The sequence below is a fragment of the Falco cherrug genome, chromosome 3 (assembly GCF_023634085.1).
Source record: "Falco cherrug isolate bFalChe1 chromosome 3, bFalChe1.pri, whole genome shotgun sequence".
NCBI lineage: Eukaryota > Metazoa > Chordata > Aves > Falconiformes > Falconidae > Falco > Falco cherrug.
In genome coordinates this window covers 14290765-14304480 of record NC_073699.1, presented here as the reverse complement: position 1 = coordinate 14304480, position 13716 = coordinate 14290765, and the positions used below count along the sequence as shown (strand labels likewise).

The 13716-nt window shown below is 65.6% G+C and overlaps 1 protein-coding gene and 1 non-coding gene across 2 annotated transcripts; one reads left to right on the top strand and one right to left on the bottom strand.

Moving 5' to 3' along the window:
• Positions 1–239: 239 nt before the first annotated feature.
• Positions 240–2041, bottom strand: SLC39A4 (solute carrier family 39 member 4). Its single transcript, XM_055703462.1, has 3 exons — positions 1747–2041; positions 1143–1330; positions 240–523 (listed from the first exon to the last, which is right to left on the bottom strand). The coding sequence occupies exons 1-3, from the start codon at positions 1877–1879 to the stop codon at positions 395–397; spliced, it is 450 nt and encodes a 149-aa protein (XP_055559437.1). The 5' UTR covers positions 1880–2041; the 3' UTR covers positions 240–394.
• A 384-nt stretch (positions 2042–2425) lies between these two features.
• On the top strand, positions 2426–2498 carry TRNAR-CCG (transfer RNA arginine (anticodon CCG)). Its single transcript has one exon. It is a non-coding gene; the product is annotated as a tRNA-Arg (tRNA).
• Positions 2499–13716: the final 11218 nt, after the last annotated feature.

Below are 13716 nucleotides of genomic sequence, written 5' to 3'. Positions count from 1 at the left end.
TAGCCCCCCAGCCCTATAACCCCCCAGCCTTACAGCCCCCCAGGCCCTACCCCCCCCCCCCAGCCTTATAGCCCCCAGGCCCCATAGCCCCCCCAGGCCTATAGGCCCCCAGCCCCATAGGCCCCCCAGCCCTACAGCCTTGGGGCTCGGGCATTGTGGCGCCACCACCCGCCACCATCTTTATTTGGCTGCTTTTGTGCCCGCCAGCACAGACAGGGCGCCCGGGCGTGGCGGCGGCAATGCTGGCCCACGCCGGCCATGCCGGGGTGCTGGGGCGCGGCTCAGGGGCCGGTGCTCGGTGCTGGGGCGCGGTGCTGGGCCATGCCAGGCCATGCCCAGAGGACGTGGTGCCAGGACGGCACTCAGCGGGGCTGGGGGGCGCTGCCGGTGGCGCTCAGCGCAGGATGCTGTCCTCGTAGAGGGCCAGCAGCAGCAGCAGCCCCCAGCCTGCCAGCAGCCCAGTGCTCTGCAGCGCCAGCAGCACCCATGGCTGCCGGTCCCGTGCTGCCACCATGGCTGGCACCTGGAGGGACACAGGCTCAGAGGGGCACGTGGCCGGCCGTCCCCCCAGCATGGCGGGCATGGTGCCGCTGGATGGCAGAGGGGGCAGCCAGCACAGTGCGGCACAGCACACACACCAGGGTGCCATGCGCGCAGTGTGACACACACGGCACATATGGCACCGCACGTGCACAGTGCAGCACACACAGCACGGCACACAGGACACACAGCACACATACCGTGGCATGGCACAGCACACCTGGCACAGCATACACGGCACGCCAGTGCAGCACACACAGCATGGCATGCAGAACACAGCACGTGTGGCACACATGGCATGGCACAGCCAGCACCTATGGCACCAATGGCACGCATGGCTTGGCAGCCACACAGTGGCACATGTGGCACACATGGCATGGCACACGTGGCAGCTATGGCACAGCCAGCACAGCACACGTTGCAGATGTGGCACACACGACACACACAGCATGGCACCTGTGGCACAGATGCAATGGCACACGTGGCATGCACAACACACGTGGCACGGCACACTCGGCACCTATGGCACACCATGGCCCGCACGGCACAGCCAGAGCAGCACACACCGAGCACACGCTGCGGCACCATCAGCACTGACTCACCATGTCACAGAGGGCGAGGTAGAGGAGGAGGCCAGTGGCCAGGGCGCCCAGCCAGGTGCGGGCAGCGGTTGCGGTGCCCAGGGCCAGCCCGATGTAGATCCCCGGCAGGATGGGCAGGGCCCCCGCCAGCCCCAGCGCCAGCGCCCGCTGCCAGCTCAGCCCCGCCTGCACCAGCACCGCCAGGTCCCCTACAGCACATGTGGCCCATGTGGCACATGCAGCACAGACAGCGCATGTGGCACACGCAGCACACACAGCGCATGTGGCACACACGGCACATGCAGCATGCGGCACATGTGGCACATGTGGCACACACACAGAGCACACGCAGCACACACACAGAGCTCAGCCAGGGCAGCCACCTGGCAGCCACCCTGCACCCAGCACCCACCCCACAGCCCCACACCCACCCAGAGCCCACACCTGGCACCCCCGGGCACCTCGCACCCACCCAGCTCCCAGCACCCAACCCCCCTCGTTCCCCCAGCACCCACCCAGCACCCACCTGCCACCCACCGCCTGCCTCACAGCCCCCACATCGGGCACCCAGCCCGCCCCCACCTGCACCCAGCCCCCCCCAGCCCCCCCAGCAACCAGCACCCACCCAGGGCGTGGGGCAGCTCATGGCAGAGCAGGGCCAGCCCGGTGGCCACCCCAGCTCGCCAGGAGCTGGCCAAGGCAGCCCCCAGGGCCAGCCCATCCGCCACGCTGTGGGCCGCGTCCCCCAGGGTCACCATGCAGGGCAGCACCTGTGGGCCTAGGGGAGACAGGGCACCCACGGGTCACCCACAGGCACCCACCCAGCACCCATGGGCACCCACAGGGCACCCATCCAGCACCCATGGGCACTGACAGGTCGCCCATGGCCACCCACCCAACACCCACAGGGCACCCACGGGTCACCCGCAGGCACCCACCCAGCACCCACAGGGCACCCATGGGCATCCACAGGGCACCCATGCAGCACCCGCAGGCACCCACCCAGCACCCACAGGGCACCCATGGGCATCCACAGGGCACCCATGCAGCACCCACGGGCACCCACCCAGCACCCACAGGGCACCCACGGGCACACATGAGGACCCCCAGGCACCCCCAGGGAACCCACCCGGCCCCCACGGGCACCCACGGACGCCCCCCCAGCACCCACAAGCACTCCCGGACACCCGCGGCTCCCCCGGAGCCCCCCCAGAGCCCCAACAGCGCCCACAGCGCCCCCCGCCCGCCCGGCCCCCGGCCCCCGGCCCCCAGCAGCAGCTCAGCCCCGCCGGCAGCCGCGCAGCGGCCCAGTGGCCTAATGGATAAGGCATCAGCCTCCGGAGCTGGGGATTGTGGGTTCGAGTCCCACCTGGGTCGGGTTCCCTTTTTACCCGGGGGGATGGGGGGGCGGGGAGTGGTGCTGTACCCCGGTTCTGCAGCTCCAGGGGGTTCTGGCTGAGACTGTTCTCGTCTGCCTTCACCTGGGGGCAGGGGGCGTGTGGGTCTCCTGCCCCATGGATACAGCTCCATGGTCCCTGCCCCATAGACAGGGCTCCCTGCCCCCAACACCCCCACCCTGCCCCGCAGCCCCCACCTCTGGCCGGGGGGGCAGCAGGATTCCCAGCAGCTTCTCCAGCAGGAAGGCGGCATACAGCCCGCCCAGCACGACCACCAGGGTCCAGGGCAGCTCGGGACTCCCGTCGTGGGCACCAGGACCCCCACCATGGGTGTGCAGCCCCAGGAACTGCAGCAGCACAGGGGGGCAGGGGTCAGCCCAGCCCCATACACACGTGTGCACACACGCACAGGCTTACACACGTGTGTGCACGGCCGCAGGTGCCCAGTCTGCATGTGCCCAAACGTGGGGCTGTGCAAAAAGGCCTGTGTGTGTGCACACGCACACAGGGCAGCGCGCACACGTGTGCGTTGACACGCGACTGCAAAATCGCACCCATGTCAGCACATGCCCAGCACAAACACGCCCGCGCAGGGACGCACGCACACAAGAGCACACGCATCGATACATTTGCACATGCATGGGCACTGCCACGCCAGCGGGCACACGCGTCCCCCCCCAACATGTGCCCCCTCCCGTTCCCTCTGTGGCCTCGTGTCCCCCCCGTACACCCATGTCCCCTCCACATCCCCGTGCCCTCCCTGCCCCCCTGTGTCCCCATGTCCCACCATGTCCCATTGCCCCTCCATGACCTTGTGTCTCCATGTCACTGTGTCCCCATGCCCCATGTCCCCCCGTGTCCCCAACCCCACCATGTCCCCATGCCCCTGCTGTGTCCCCATGCCCACATTTCCCGCATGTCCCTCTGATACCCCCATGACGCTGTGCCCCGCCATGTCCCCCCATGTCCCTGCTGTGTCCCCATGTCTCTGTGCCCCCACCATGTCACCATGTCCCCCATGTCCCACCTGGGGCAGGAGGTGCAGCAGGGCGTCCCCGGTGAGGGCGCCGGCTGCCAGCCCCAGAAGCAGTGGGCGCAGGCAGCGCTGGGCACGGTGGCAGAGGGGACACCGCAGAAGCGCCAGCGCCAGCAGCGGGCACAGGGACAGCCCCAGCCCTGCCAATGACCCCAGCACGTAACCTGCAGGGACAGGGCCGTCACAGCACAGGGATACAGGCACAGCAGGAGTATGCTCCCAGCCCCAGCACAGCAAGCAGATACCACCCCGTGCCATGATAGGACGCTGTCCCTGTCCCCAGGGCTGGGTGATGCCACCCCAAGCCACAGGGGACATGGTCCCTGTCCCCAGAGCAGCAGATGCCACCCCATGCCATGGCAGGACACTGTACCCACCCCATGCCACAGCAGGACACTGTCCCTGCGGCTAGGTGATGCCACCCCATGCCACAGTGGGACACTGTCCCTGTCCCCAGGGGTGCGCAATGCCACCCCATGCTATGGCAGGACCTGGTCCCCCTCTGCACTTACTCTCAGCAATGCTGAGCTGGCCCATGGCTGTGGGGTTGGTGGCTGTGGGGCTGGTGACTGTGGGGCCGGTGGCCATCAGTTTGGTGGCTGTACGGCTGGTGGCTGTGGGGCTGGCAGCCATGGTGCCAGTGGCCACGCGCATAGCAGTAGGGGTCCGGCGGCAGGGGGGGCGGCAGGCGAGCTGCTGCTGCTGCTGCGTGGGGCGCAGGCGTGGGAGCTGCCCCCGGGGCAGTGCGGCCGCCCCGGGCAGCCCCAGGGCCTGCAGCAGTGTGGGGGAGGGCAGGTACCTCTGGGGGGCATGACCTCAGTGCCAGGCACCCACACCCCCGGGGTGCACCGACCACCAACAGGGACCCCCCCACAGCACCCTGACTCCCTCAGGGCACCCTGACCCCCCCAAGGACCCTTGCCCCCCCCAGGGACCCCTGACCTCCCATTACTCTGATCCCTCCCCTATCACCCTGATGCCCCCAGGGACCACTGACCCCCCCCATGAGCACCCTGACCCCCCAGGGACCCCTGACCCTCCCCAGGGCACCCTGACCTCCCAGCACCCTGATCCACCCCCCCCAGGCACCCTGCCCCCCTCCCGGTGCCCCCACTCACCGTGTCCTGCGGCTGCCTCTGAGTGTGGGGGAGGGGCAGCACCATGGGGTGTCTGTCCCTGTCCCGGTCCATGTCCCCATGGCCGGAGGGGGCCCCAGGCCTGGGGGTGGCCCCTGGGTGGCTGCTCATAGGGACGCTCAGCCCTGCCAGGTGCCATTACAGACTGCCCCACACCCCCTGCCCCACATCCCCTGCCCCACGCTCTGCCCCACACCCTCCCACCCCACAGCCCCACAGCCCTATTGCTCCTGCCCCATCTCCCCCACCCCACAGATCCCTGCCCCACACTAGCACCGCCCCCCCCGCCCCCTGCCACCAGTAGGACCTGGCTGCCCCTACGACCCTGCCCCCTGAGGGGGCAACTGCCCCCCACCCCACATAGCCCCACATAGCCCCGCAGCGTCCCACATCACCCCACATCGCCCCACAGCACCCCACACTGTTCCAAATCACCCCGCATCACCTCACATCACCCCACATAACCCCGCATTGCCCCACAGCACCCCAAACCACCCCCCACTCACCCACTGGTGAGAGGCCGCCACGGCCAAAGCGATGGAGGAAGAAGCTGGGGGTGGGTGGGGGGCGCAGGCAGCGGCCGTGCAGCACCAGGGCACCCAGGGCCGCCAGCACCCGCCCGGCCCCCACCCGTGGTGACACTGCCGCCCCTGCCGCCAGCACGCCCGCTGCATCCACACAGCCCTGCACCACACCGCCATCACTGCCCGCACCACACCGTGCACCCCTGCCAACACCCCCGCCACACATGTGACAGTGCAACATGGTGGTCACCTCCCCTGGGCACAGGGGGGCACACAATGGTGGCCATGCCATGTGTCACCTCCCCGGGGCACATGTGGCTGTGCAATGGTGGCTGTGCCACGTGTCACCTCCCCAGGGTGCGGGGGGCTGTGCAATGGTGGCTGTGACACAGCGGTCACCTCCCCAAGGCACATGTGGCCACACTGTGTTGGCTGTGCCACTAGTGTCACCTCCCTGGGGTGCATGTGTCTGTGCAGTGATGGCTGTGCTGTGCGTCACCTCCCCGGGGCACATCTGTCTACATTGAGGGCACACCTGCCTGTGGCGGTGCGGTGTGTCCCCTCACTGCATCCCATGGCCCCCAGTGTCCCCCCTGTGCCACGCGTCCCCTCACCTCGTGGCTGTCGTTGCTGCGGTAGTTGGGCTGCACGGCTGCCAGCAGAGCCGCCACCTCCCACAAGCTGGGGCCGCCACTGCCGCTGCCTGTGCTGGTGGCAGTGCTGATGGCAGTGGCAGTGCTGGTGGCAGTGGCAGTGGCGGTGAAGGCACGGTGCAGCGCCTGTGTGCGGGCAGCCCAGAGCCCCAAGGTGGCGTCGGTGCAGGAGGCAGGGGGGTCCCACAGGGTGGCCAGGACAGCGGCGCCCACCCAGGGCAGGTCGGTGGCCTCCAGCTGGGCGGTGGTACCTGGCTTCCCTGCCAGTGCCAGGATGGCGCCCCCAGAGATGCACTGCAGGGACAGGGGGGGTCAAGGTGCCATGGGGACAGAGTGCTGGGGGTCACAGTGCCATGGGGGTCAGAGTGCTCTGGGGCCAGGGGAGTCAAGATGCCATGGGGTTAGGGTGCTGTGGGGTCTGGGTGCCGGGGGTTCAATGGTACCACTGGGCACAGGGATACTGGTCACAGTGGGACTGACACTGGCACCCCTACAGGGGCCCCCAGCCCCATGGGCACCCCAAAAGCCCGCCGTGGGACCCCCTGGGCACCCCAGAAAGAGCAGGGGGCAGAAGCACCCCAGGGCAGCAGGGCCAGTCCCCAGGGCACAGGGGCAGGCATGGCATGGCTGTGCACCCCATGGGGTTTGGGGACCCCTGGTGCCCCCCACACCCGCACAGAGGCACTAGCACCACAGGGACCCCTGGGGCAGGTGCAGGGGGTGACGAGGCTCAGAACTGCGTCCTTGTGCTGTGCCTTGCCCAGTTGTGCCGTGCGCTGCCGCATGGTGCTACGCAGTGCTGTGCAGCGCCGCAGCACAGTGCTGCAAGGCATTCCGGGCAGTGCCGTGCCGTGCCATGCACCGCTGCATGGTGCCACGCGGTGCTGTGCCACGCCACGCCACGCCACGCCACGCCATGCCATGCCAGGCCAGGCAGTGCCATGTCGTGCCACGCACCGCTGCCCAGTGCTGTGTGGTGCTGAGGCATGCCGAGCCGTGCCGTGCCGTGCTGTGCCGCACCATGGCACGCTGGCGAGCTGGAGTTTGACCCTCACTGCCCGCCCTGCCTTTCTTTCCACACGGCCCGGCGTTGCCGGCGCGGGCACTCACCTTTCCACACGGCCCGGTGTGGCACTGCGCACGGCTGGCAGCGATGTCCACGAGGGACTGCAGCGCGCTGTGGGGCAGGGACCCGCTTCCCGACGACAGCAGGGCCTCGAGTGCTGCCACCAGCTCGGTGACACCGGGGGGCTCCTGGCTGCTCGCCCCCAGACCCAGGGTCAGCAGGATCAGCAGCAGGGTCATGGCACCAGGGTCCCCGTGGCACAGAGCACCGGTGGGCCGCAGTGCCGCCAAGCCAGGGGTTGCCCAGGCGGTGCTGATGCCGGTGTGCCGTGGGGCGCCAGGGCTGTAAAAGCACCCGGGGCCGTGGCGGTGATTGGCTCGGGGTGAGATTGCCCCGGGTTAACCATTCCTCAGGGCCCGGCACAGCAGCTGCGCCCGTGCCCGGCCCCCCCGAGTCCCCGCTCTGCTGCCAGCACCCCCCACCCTCACCTGCGCCATGGGTGCTGGTACCCCACCCTGGGTGCTGGTACACCCACCCTGGGCACTGGTGTCCCCCCACCCAGCCCCTGGCACGGCTCTGGCACCGGCTGCCGTGCGAAGCTCATGCCCGGGTGCGAACGTCACCCGCAGGTGCTGGGGCCAGCCCCGGGTGCTGGGCCCTCCCCAGGCACCTTGCTCACCTCCGGCACCTGGCTCAGGTGCTGGGGTCACCCATGGATGCTGGGGGTCACCCCTGGGTGCACAGTCCACGCCAAGGGGCTCAGCTCACTGTCGGGTGCTCAGCTTACAACTGGGTGCTGGGCCCACCCCTGGGTGCTGGGGTAGCCCTTGGGGGCTCAGCTCAACTTCTTGGGTGCTGGGCTTGCCCCTGGGTGCCAGGCTCGCCCCCGGTCCCTGCCTGAAGCCCAAGCACCAAGATCAGGTGCGTGGCTCACCCTTGGATGTGCTGCTCCCCCAGGGGTGGTTGGCTGCCCCAGCACCCCTCCCTGGCACACAGGGTGCCTGTGACACCCCACCGGGAAGGAACCATGTCCCACACCGGCGTTGTGCCAAGCAGGTCGCCACCTGTGTGGTGCGGTGCCTGTGACACAGGGACGTGAGAGGTGCCGGTGGCCGCAGCAGCTGTCCCTTCACACCCACAGTGCTGGTGCTTGGAAGGGTGTCAGCCCTGCCACAGCCCTGCCAGCCCTGCCGGCACTGCTGGCACCTCGCTGCCCACCGGTGAGGGGATGCAGTGGCTCACGGTGGCCCTGTCATGGCTGCTGGCCGCGCCTTGCAGCACTGTGGTGGTGCCCAACAGACATGGATGCATCAGTGCTGAGCAGCATGGCAAGGCACGAGATGGCACAGCATGGCATGGGATGGCACAACATGGCACGGCACGGCACAGCGTGGTACCCCACAGCATGGCACGGTGCATGGTGGCTTGGCGTGGAACAGTATAGCCCAACCGCAGCACAGCGGGTGCCGATGTCCCAGGAGATGGCCGGGTGCCCCATAGCCTCCTGCTGCCGGTGCCCCCGTGCCCGGTGTTGGCACAGCCATGCCACAGCAGGGGTGGGGCAGGGCAGCCATCCTGGCACCCATCCCAGCGTATGCCACGGTGCCGTGACCTCCGTGACCTCTTCCCACAGCCAAAGTGCAGCCAGGCCGACAGCTCCACCAGCCGCCTCATGCCCCCTGGTACCACCAGCAACGCGCTGGTGCCCATCAGCGCCCCTGGCAGTGACCCTGGCCCACGGTGCCATGTGCCCACTGTGCAGGCAGTCGGGTCAAGCGGCTTCATGGATAAGGCATCGTCCTCCGGGGCTGGGGACTGGGGGTTTGCGTCCCACCTGGGCTGGGGGATACCTGCATTTTGCCCTACAGGTGGGGTGGCAAGAGCCCTCCAGCCGTGCCAGGGCTGGCACCGGGAAGTGCAGCTGGGAAAACCCTGGGACGACCGGCACCTCGTGCTGGGAAAGCCCCAGCTGGGGGTGAGTGAGGCCAGCAACAGTGATTGCTCCGGTACAAACAGTCCAGCTCCAGGACAAGCTTGTCCCAGCAGCACGTGGTGTTGCCGGGAAAGCCACCGGCAGCCCCGAGAGCTGCAGGCTTTGCTCATCTTCTGTAAGAAGCAGGTGCGGGAGCAAGTGTGGTATGGCCAGCTGGCTGCCCTGCAGCATGTCTGCCACCGGTCACCTCTGGCCGCCACCGGCAATGCTGGCATCGCAGCCAATACCCCTGTGACTGGGTGGTCTCGCTAAGGGCAATAAAAGAATAAACCTCCCCGCACGATGCCCCAGCTCTGGCCACCGCAGCTGGGGTGTGATCAGGGGGCGGCCGCGGTGCCGGCACAGCGCTGGGTGGGAGTGAGGTGGCATGGGGGAGTAGATATGGAGAGGAGGTGGGGTTTGTGGCTAAAACCAGTATGATGGTTTGGCTCCCAGCCGCCATCCCCAGCATCCATCCCTCCTCCACCCTGCACCCATCAGGGCTGGTATTGCTGGGCATTCATCTCTGGTGTGGGGAAGGCAGAGCTCAGCTGGTGCCGGTCACAGCTGGCATCGTGCCAGGTCACAGCCGGCATCGTGCCAGGGCAACGAGCCCCAGTGGCCCACGGGCACTTCGCAGCTCCTCCTTCCTCCCAGCAACCTGCGCTGCCAAAAGCCTTTGCCGAGCTGCTGCAGGTAGTGGCAGAAGCCAGGGATGCCACGCTGCCACGGCCCCACGGGGCACCCCAAAACACCCGCAGGGTCACCGGTGGGAACAGGGTCCTCTGCAGGGGATGTGCCACCTTCCACACAGGCGCGACGAGGTGCTGCCATTGGTGGTTGCCTCCAGAAGCTGCTCCTTCACTAAATGGTTTGATGCCCCCGGTGATGCTGGGACAGACTGTTCCCAGCAGGTCACCCCAATGCTCGTCCACTTCTGGGGGCACCTGGCTCGGTGGGTGCTGCTGGGGACATCCCCAGTTGCTGGGGAGTAGCGTGTCAGCTGGGATCCCTGGAACCACTGGCTGAGGAAGCACTGAGGAGCTGAGGAACCACCCAGGTCCACCCAAAGCTCAGGCTGATCCCAGCCCAGGTGGGATGGGGACCTCCAAGATGGCCTGGTCCAACCCTCTGCGATGAAGGGGCCTGGGTGAGGTCCCCTCCGGTGACAGGGACTCCACCGCGTTGTCCCGCAGGTCGATCACTCTGGCTGGAAAACACGTCTCAGGTCAAGATGAGACCTCTCCTGGTGTCACCTGCACCTGGTGCCCCCTGGCTTCGCCGTACAGCTCCTAGAAAAGGGGCAGTTTCCATCTGCTCAGTGGCTGCCCAGGGCGGGTTGGCAGTGGCTGGCTGCCAGCCGCCCACCCAGCCGCTCTGCCACCCCCCGCCATCAATGCGGCGGGGGGGAAACAGGACGAGGAGCTTGTGAGTGCAGGCAAGGACGGGGAGATCGCTCACTGGCCACCACTGTGGCGACACAGAGCCACCCCTGGGAAATTAATTTCATTTGTTGTCACTTAATACCAGCGTAGGACAATGAGAAATAGGAACATTTTAAAACATCTTCTCGCCCACCTGCCTTCATCTCAGGCTTGGTCTCACTCCCAACTCCTCTTCCTCCTCCTGCAGAGGGACAGGGAACAGGGTTTGGGGTCTGTCTGTGATGCTTCGGCTCTGCCACATTGTCTTCCTCGCGCTCTCCCCTGCTCCCACCCATGGGAGACTGTCCTCGCAAACTTCTCCACCGTGGGCTCCGTGGGTCGCAGGGGAATCTCTCCTGGAGCCTTCCCCCCTGACCTTGGCCTCCACAGGGCTGCTCCTCTCCCGCTGTCTCCCCCCGTGAGATGCCACCACTGTCGCTGATGGGCTCAGCTTTGCCCAGCGGCAGGTCCACCCTGGAGTGTCTGGAGCTGGCTCTGTCCAACACAGGGCCAGTTCCTGGTGTCTTCTCACCAGAAGCCATGCCTGCAGCCCCCCCCACTACCAAAACCCTGCCCCGTAGACCCCATACAGCACCCCTTGTACGCAGCGAGGTCCACCCTGAGCCTTCTCCACAGAGAAGAAACCCAACTCCATCAGCCTTTCCTCCTTGGGCAGGCTCTCCAGCCCCTGGATCATCTTCATGGCCTCCTTTGGACCTTCTCTGGTATGTTTACAACCTTCTCAAGTTGTGGGGAGCTGGACACAAGGTGCCAGGCACAGGGCAGAGCAGGATGGCCACCTCAGTCTCTGTCAGCAGCCCACCACCTGCTGCCTCCACCGCTGCCCAGCATGCTGCTGGCTCCTTCTCAGCTTGGTGCCCACCAGGACCCCCAGGGCTTCTCCGCAAGGCTGCTCCCAGCCAGTCAGATCCCAGCCCACACTGAGGCGCAGGGGCTCTGGCCTTCCCTTGCCTTCCTTCAGCCTCACACAGCTCTCACTTGCTGGCCAGGCATCTCCACAAGACCAGGAACCCAACTGACATGCCCACCTCGCCGCCCAGGTGATGGCATCAGTGTGGGGTGGCCCCGTGGTACCCAACGTCTCCAAAAGCTTCACCACCAAAGCCGGAACAGCTCCGGGGGTGAGGGGAGGCCATGCTGTGGCCTGGGGTGGGCACAGGGAGGGCAACCTCCCCTCCTCCTCCTCTTCTTCTGCCTCTTCTTCCACTTCTTCCTCTTCTTCTTCTTCTTCCTCTCCTTTTCCTTTTTCCTCTTTTTCTTAGTCGTCTTCTTCTTTCTTTTCTTCTTCCTTCTCTTCTTCTTCTTCCTCCTTTTTTGCTTCCTCCTTTTCTTCTTCTTCCTCTTTCTTCTTCCTCTTTTTCTTTCTCCTCTTTTTCTTCTTTCTCCCCTTATTCTCCCTTTTCTTCCTCTTTTTCTTCTTCCTACTTTTCTTTCACCCCTTTTTCTTTCTCTTCTGCTTCTTCTTCTTCTTCCTCCTCTTCTTTTTTTCTTCTTCCTCCTCTTCAGCACCTCCTCCTCCTCCTGGCAGGGTTTCCATCCACCCACCAAGCCCCAGATGCACAGAAGACCACGCAGACACACCCCAACCAAATGCAGCTGGGGCTCATCCTGCTCCCAGGAGACACGAAGCCAAACGACTTCTCCCAAAGGATCTTCAACATTTGAACCCAAGTTCAATGTTTCCTGACGAAAGCCAGGATTTTTGTTAAAGTTTCCCCTTTTTTTGAGCTCAAACTTCATCTGGCCACAGAGCGCGTGGCCGGTTAGAAGGTGTCAGGAAGGGAAGTGACTCCTGTGACAGAGGGACACAGAGGCGGGACCACCACAGCCCCCGTCGCTGTGGGGCAGGAGACCCTGCCCCAAACCAGGTGCCTCCATCCCGCCTCAGGTTCCCTCTGGCACCTCTGTCCCCCTGTCGCGGCCACTGAGGGCAGGGGGTTGTGCTCCTCCTGCAGCTTGTCCCAGCCAGGCCCCCTCCAAAGCCTCCTAAAGAAAAAAACGATTTTGGTTTTTCTCGTTGAAATCCATTTTTCTTTATCTGGGCCATTCTGCTTAACCGAGGGCAGCTTTGTTCGGCTTCCCCAGGAAATGCAAACAGCCCTTCATTAAACTAATTAACTGGGACTTGCTTAAGCCAGGTGTGGATCCCTCAAGCCAGGCCAAAAGCTCTCAGCTCGTGGAACAGCTCCTTCCCACCCCAACACTGGCAATAGCGCGGCGCGATGCAGAGCCCGTGGCAGTGGGGAAGGACGGTGCCAGCGGGACACTCGGCAGGCAGGGCCTGGGCATGGAGGACAGCTGGCCACAAGCCCCGGGGCCAGGCAGCCATCACGAGCCCGGCACAGTGCTTCGGCAGCTGCCAAAGAGTCAGCGAGGTTGTTTCTTCACGTGGTGACACAATAGAGTGCTGGGGATTTTCCTCGTCATTTTCCTGTTTGTTCCTATATTTAACCCCATGGTTTTTCTAAAGCAGAAGACACTCTGATTTCGGAAATCTGGGTGTCCTGTAGTGCCTGCAGGCGCCAGCCAGCAGCCTTGAGCAGGGCATGCGTCGCCGTCTGGCGTTCCACAGCAAACCACCGCGGCACCTGCCAGAGATGGGGCCCCCGAAGGCGCAGAGCCATGCAATGACCCACACGCAATGACCCCGCTTTGGGGGCAGCCAGAGCTCGGTGGCACTTCTCAGCTCTGCTGGCATTGGGGACCCCCAGCGAGCCGCGAGGAGCTGGTGCGTGGGTCGAGACTGCTCTTGCCAGAGTTGCCTGGCCGTCCTGCGCACTGGCCATTTTCCAGGCTCACCGTAACCAGGGGGTCGGGCGGGTGAGCGACAACCGGCTCGCTGCACTGTCCGGTGTGCCTGCAGCACGCGCTCACGGGGCTACGGAAAAGCAAATGTCTTGACATCGCCTGGGCACCGTCTCAGTGGGAACTATTTGGAGGTGCCAATGTGTTTTCCTGGTGTTTCTTTATTCCCTATATTTCTCTGCTGTCTTGTTCCCAGGAACGACCTGTGCCGCCCCGGCTACTGACACAGACCAAACCTACCGTGAACCCTGCGGTCCACAGAGCCCATCCCGGCACGTCGCGGCTTCGCCCTGTGGTGAAGGTCAAAGTGCTTCCCCCAGCTCGGGCATTCTTTCGCCCGCTACCTTTACCCTGGCGTGGCAAGTGAACACTGATCACTGGCCTTGACCCCTCCTGCTACAGGCGGGTTTATGACGGGCTGCACCAGCTGCCACCTCACCGCGCTCCTTGCCCCACCAGCAAGGCCAGCTGAGGGCAGGTCCCCTTCCTCTTCCTCCTCCTCCTCCATTTCCAGCTGGCTGCCACTCTCCTTTGGAAACTGCCTTTGGGCAGGGCTGCATC

What these genes read in the sequence shown, in the direction of transcription:
- SLC39A4 (XM_055703462.1), bottom strand. Translation starts at nt 1,879, where the DNA reads ATGGTGACCCTGGGGGACGCGGCCCACAGCGTGGCGGATGGGCTGGCC. An exon ending in TGAGCTGCCCCACGCCCTGG is followed by an intron (nt 1,331 to 1,746) that starts GTGGGTGCTGGT and finishes CATGTGCTGTAG; the next exon opens with GGGACCTGGCGGTGCTGGTG. An exon ending in ACCTCGCCCTCTGTGACATG is followed by an intron (nt 524 to 1,142) that starts GTGAGTCAGTGC and finishes GTGTCCCTCCAG; the next exon opens with GTGCCAGCCATGGTGGCAGC.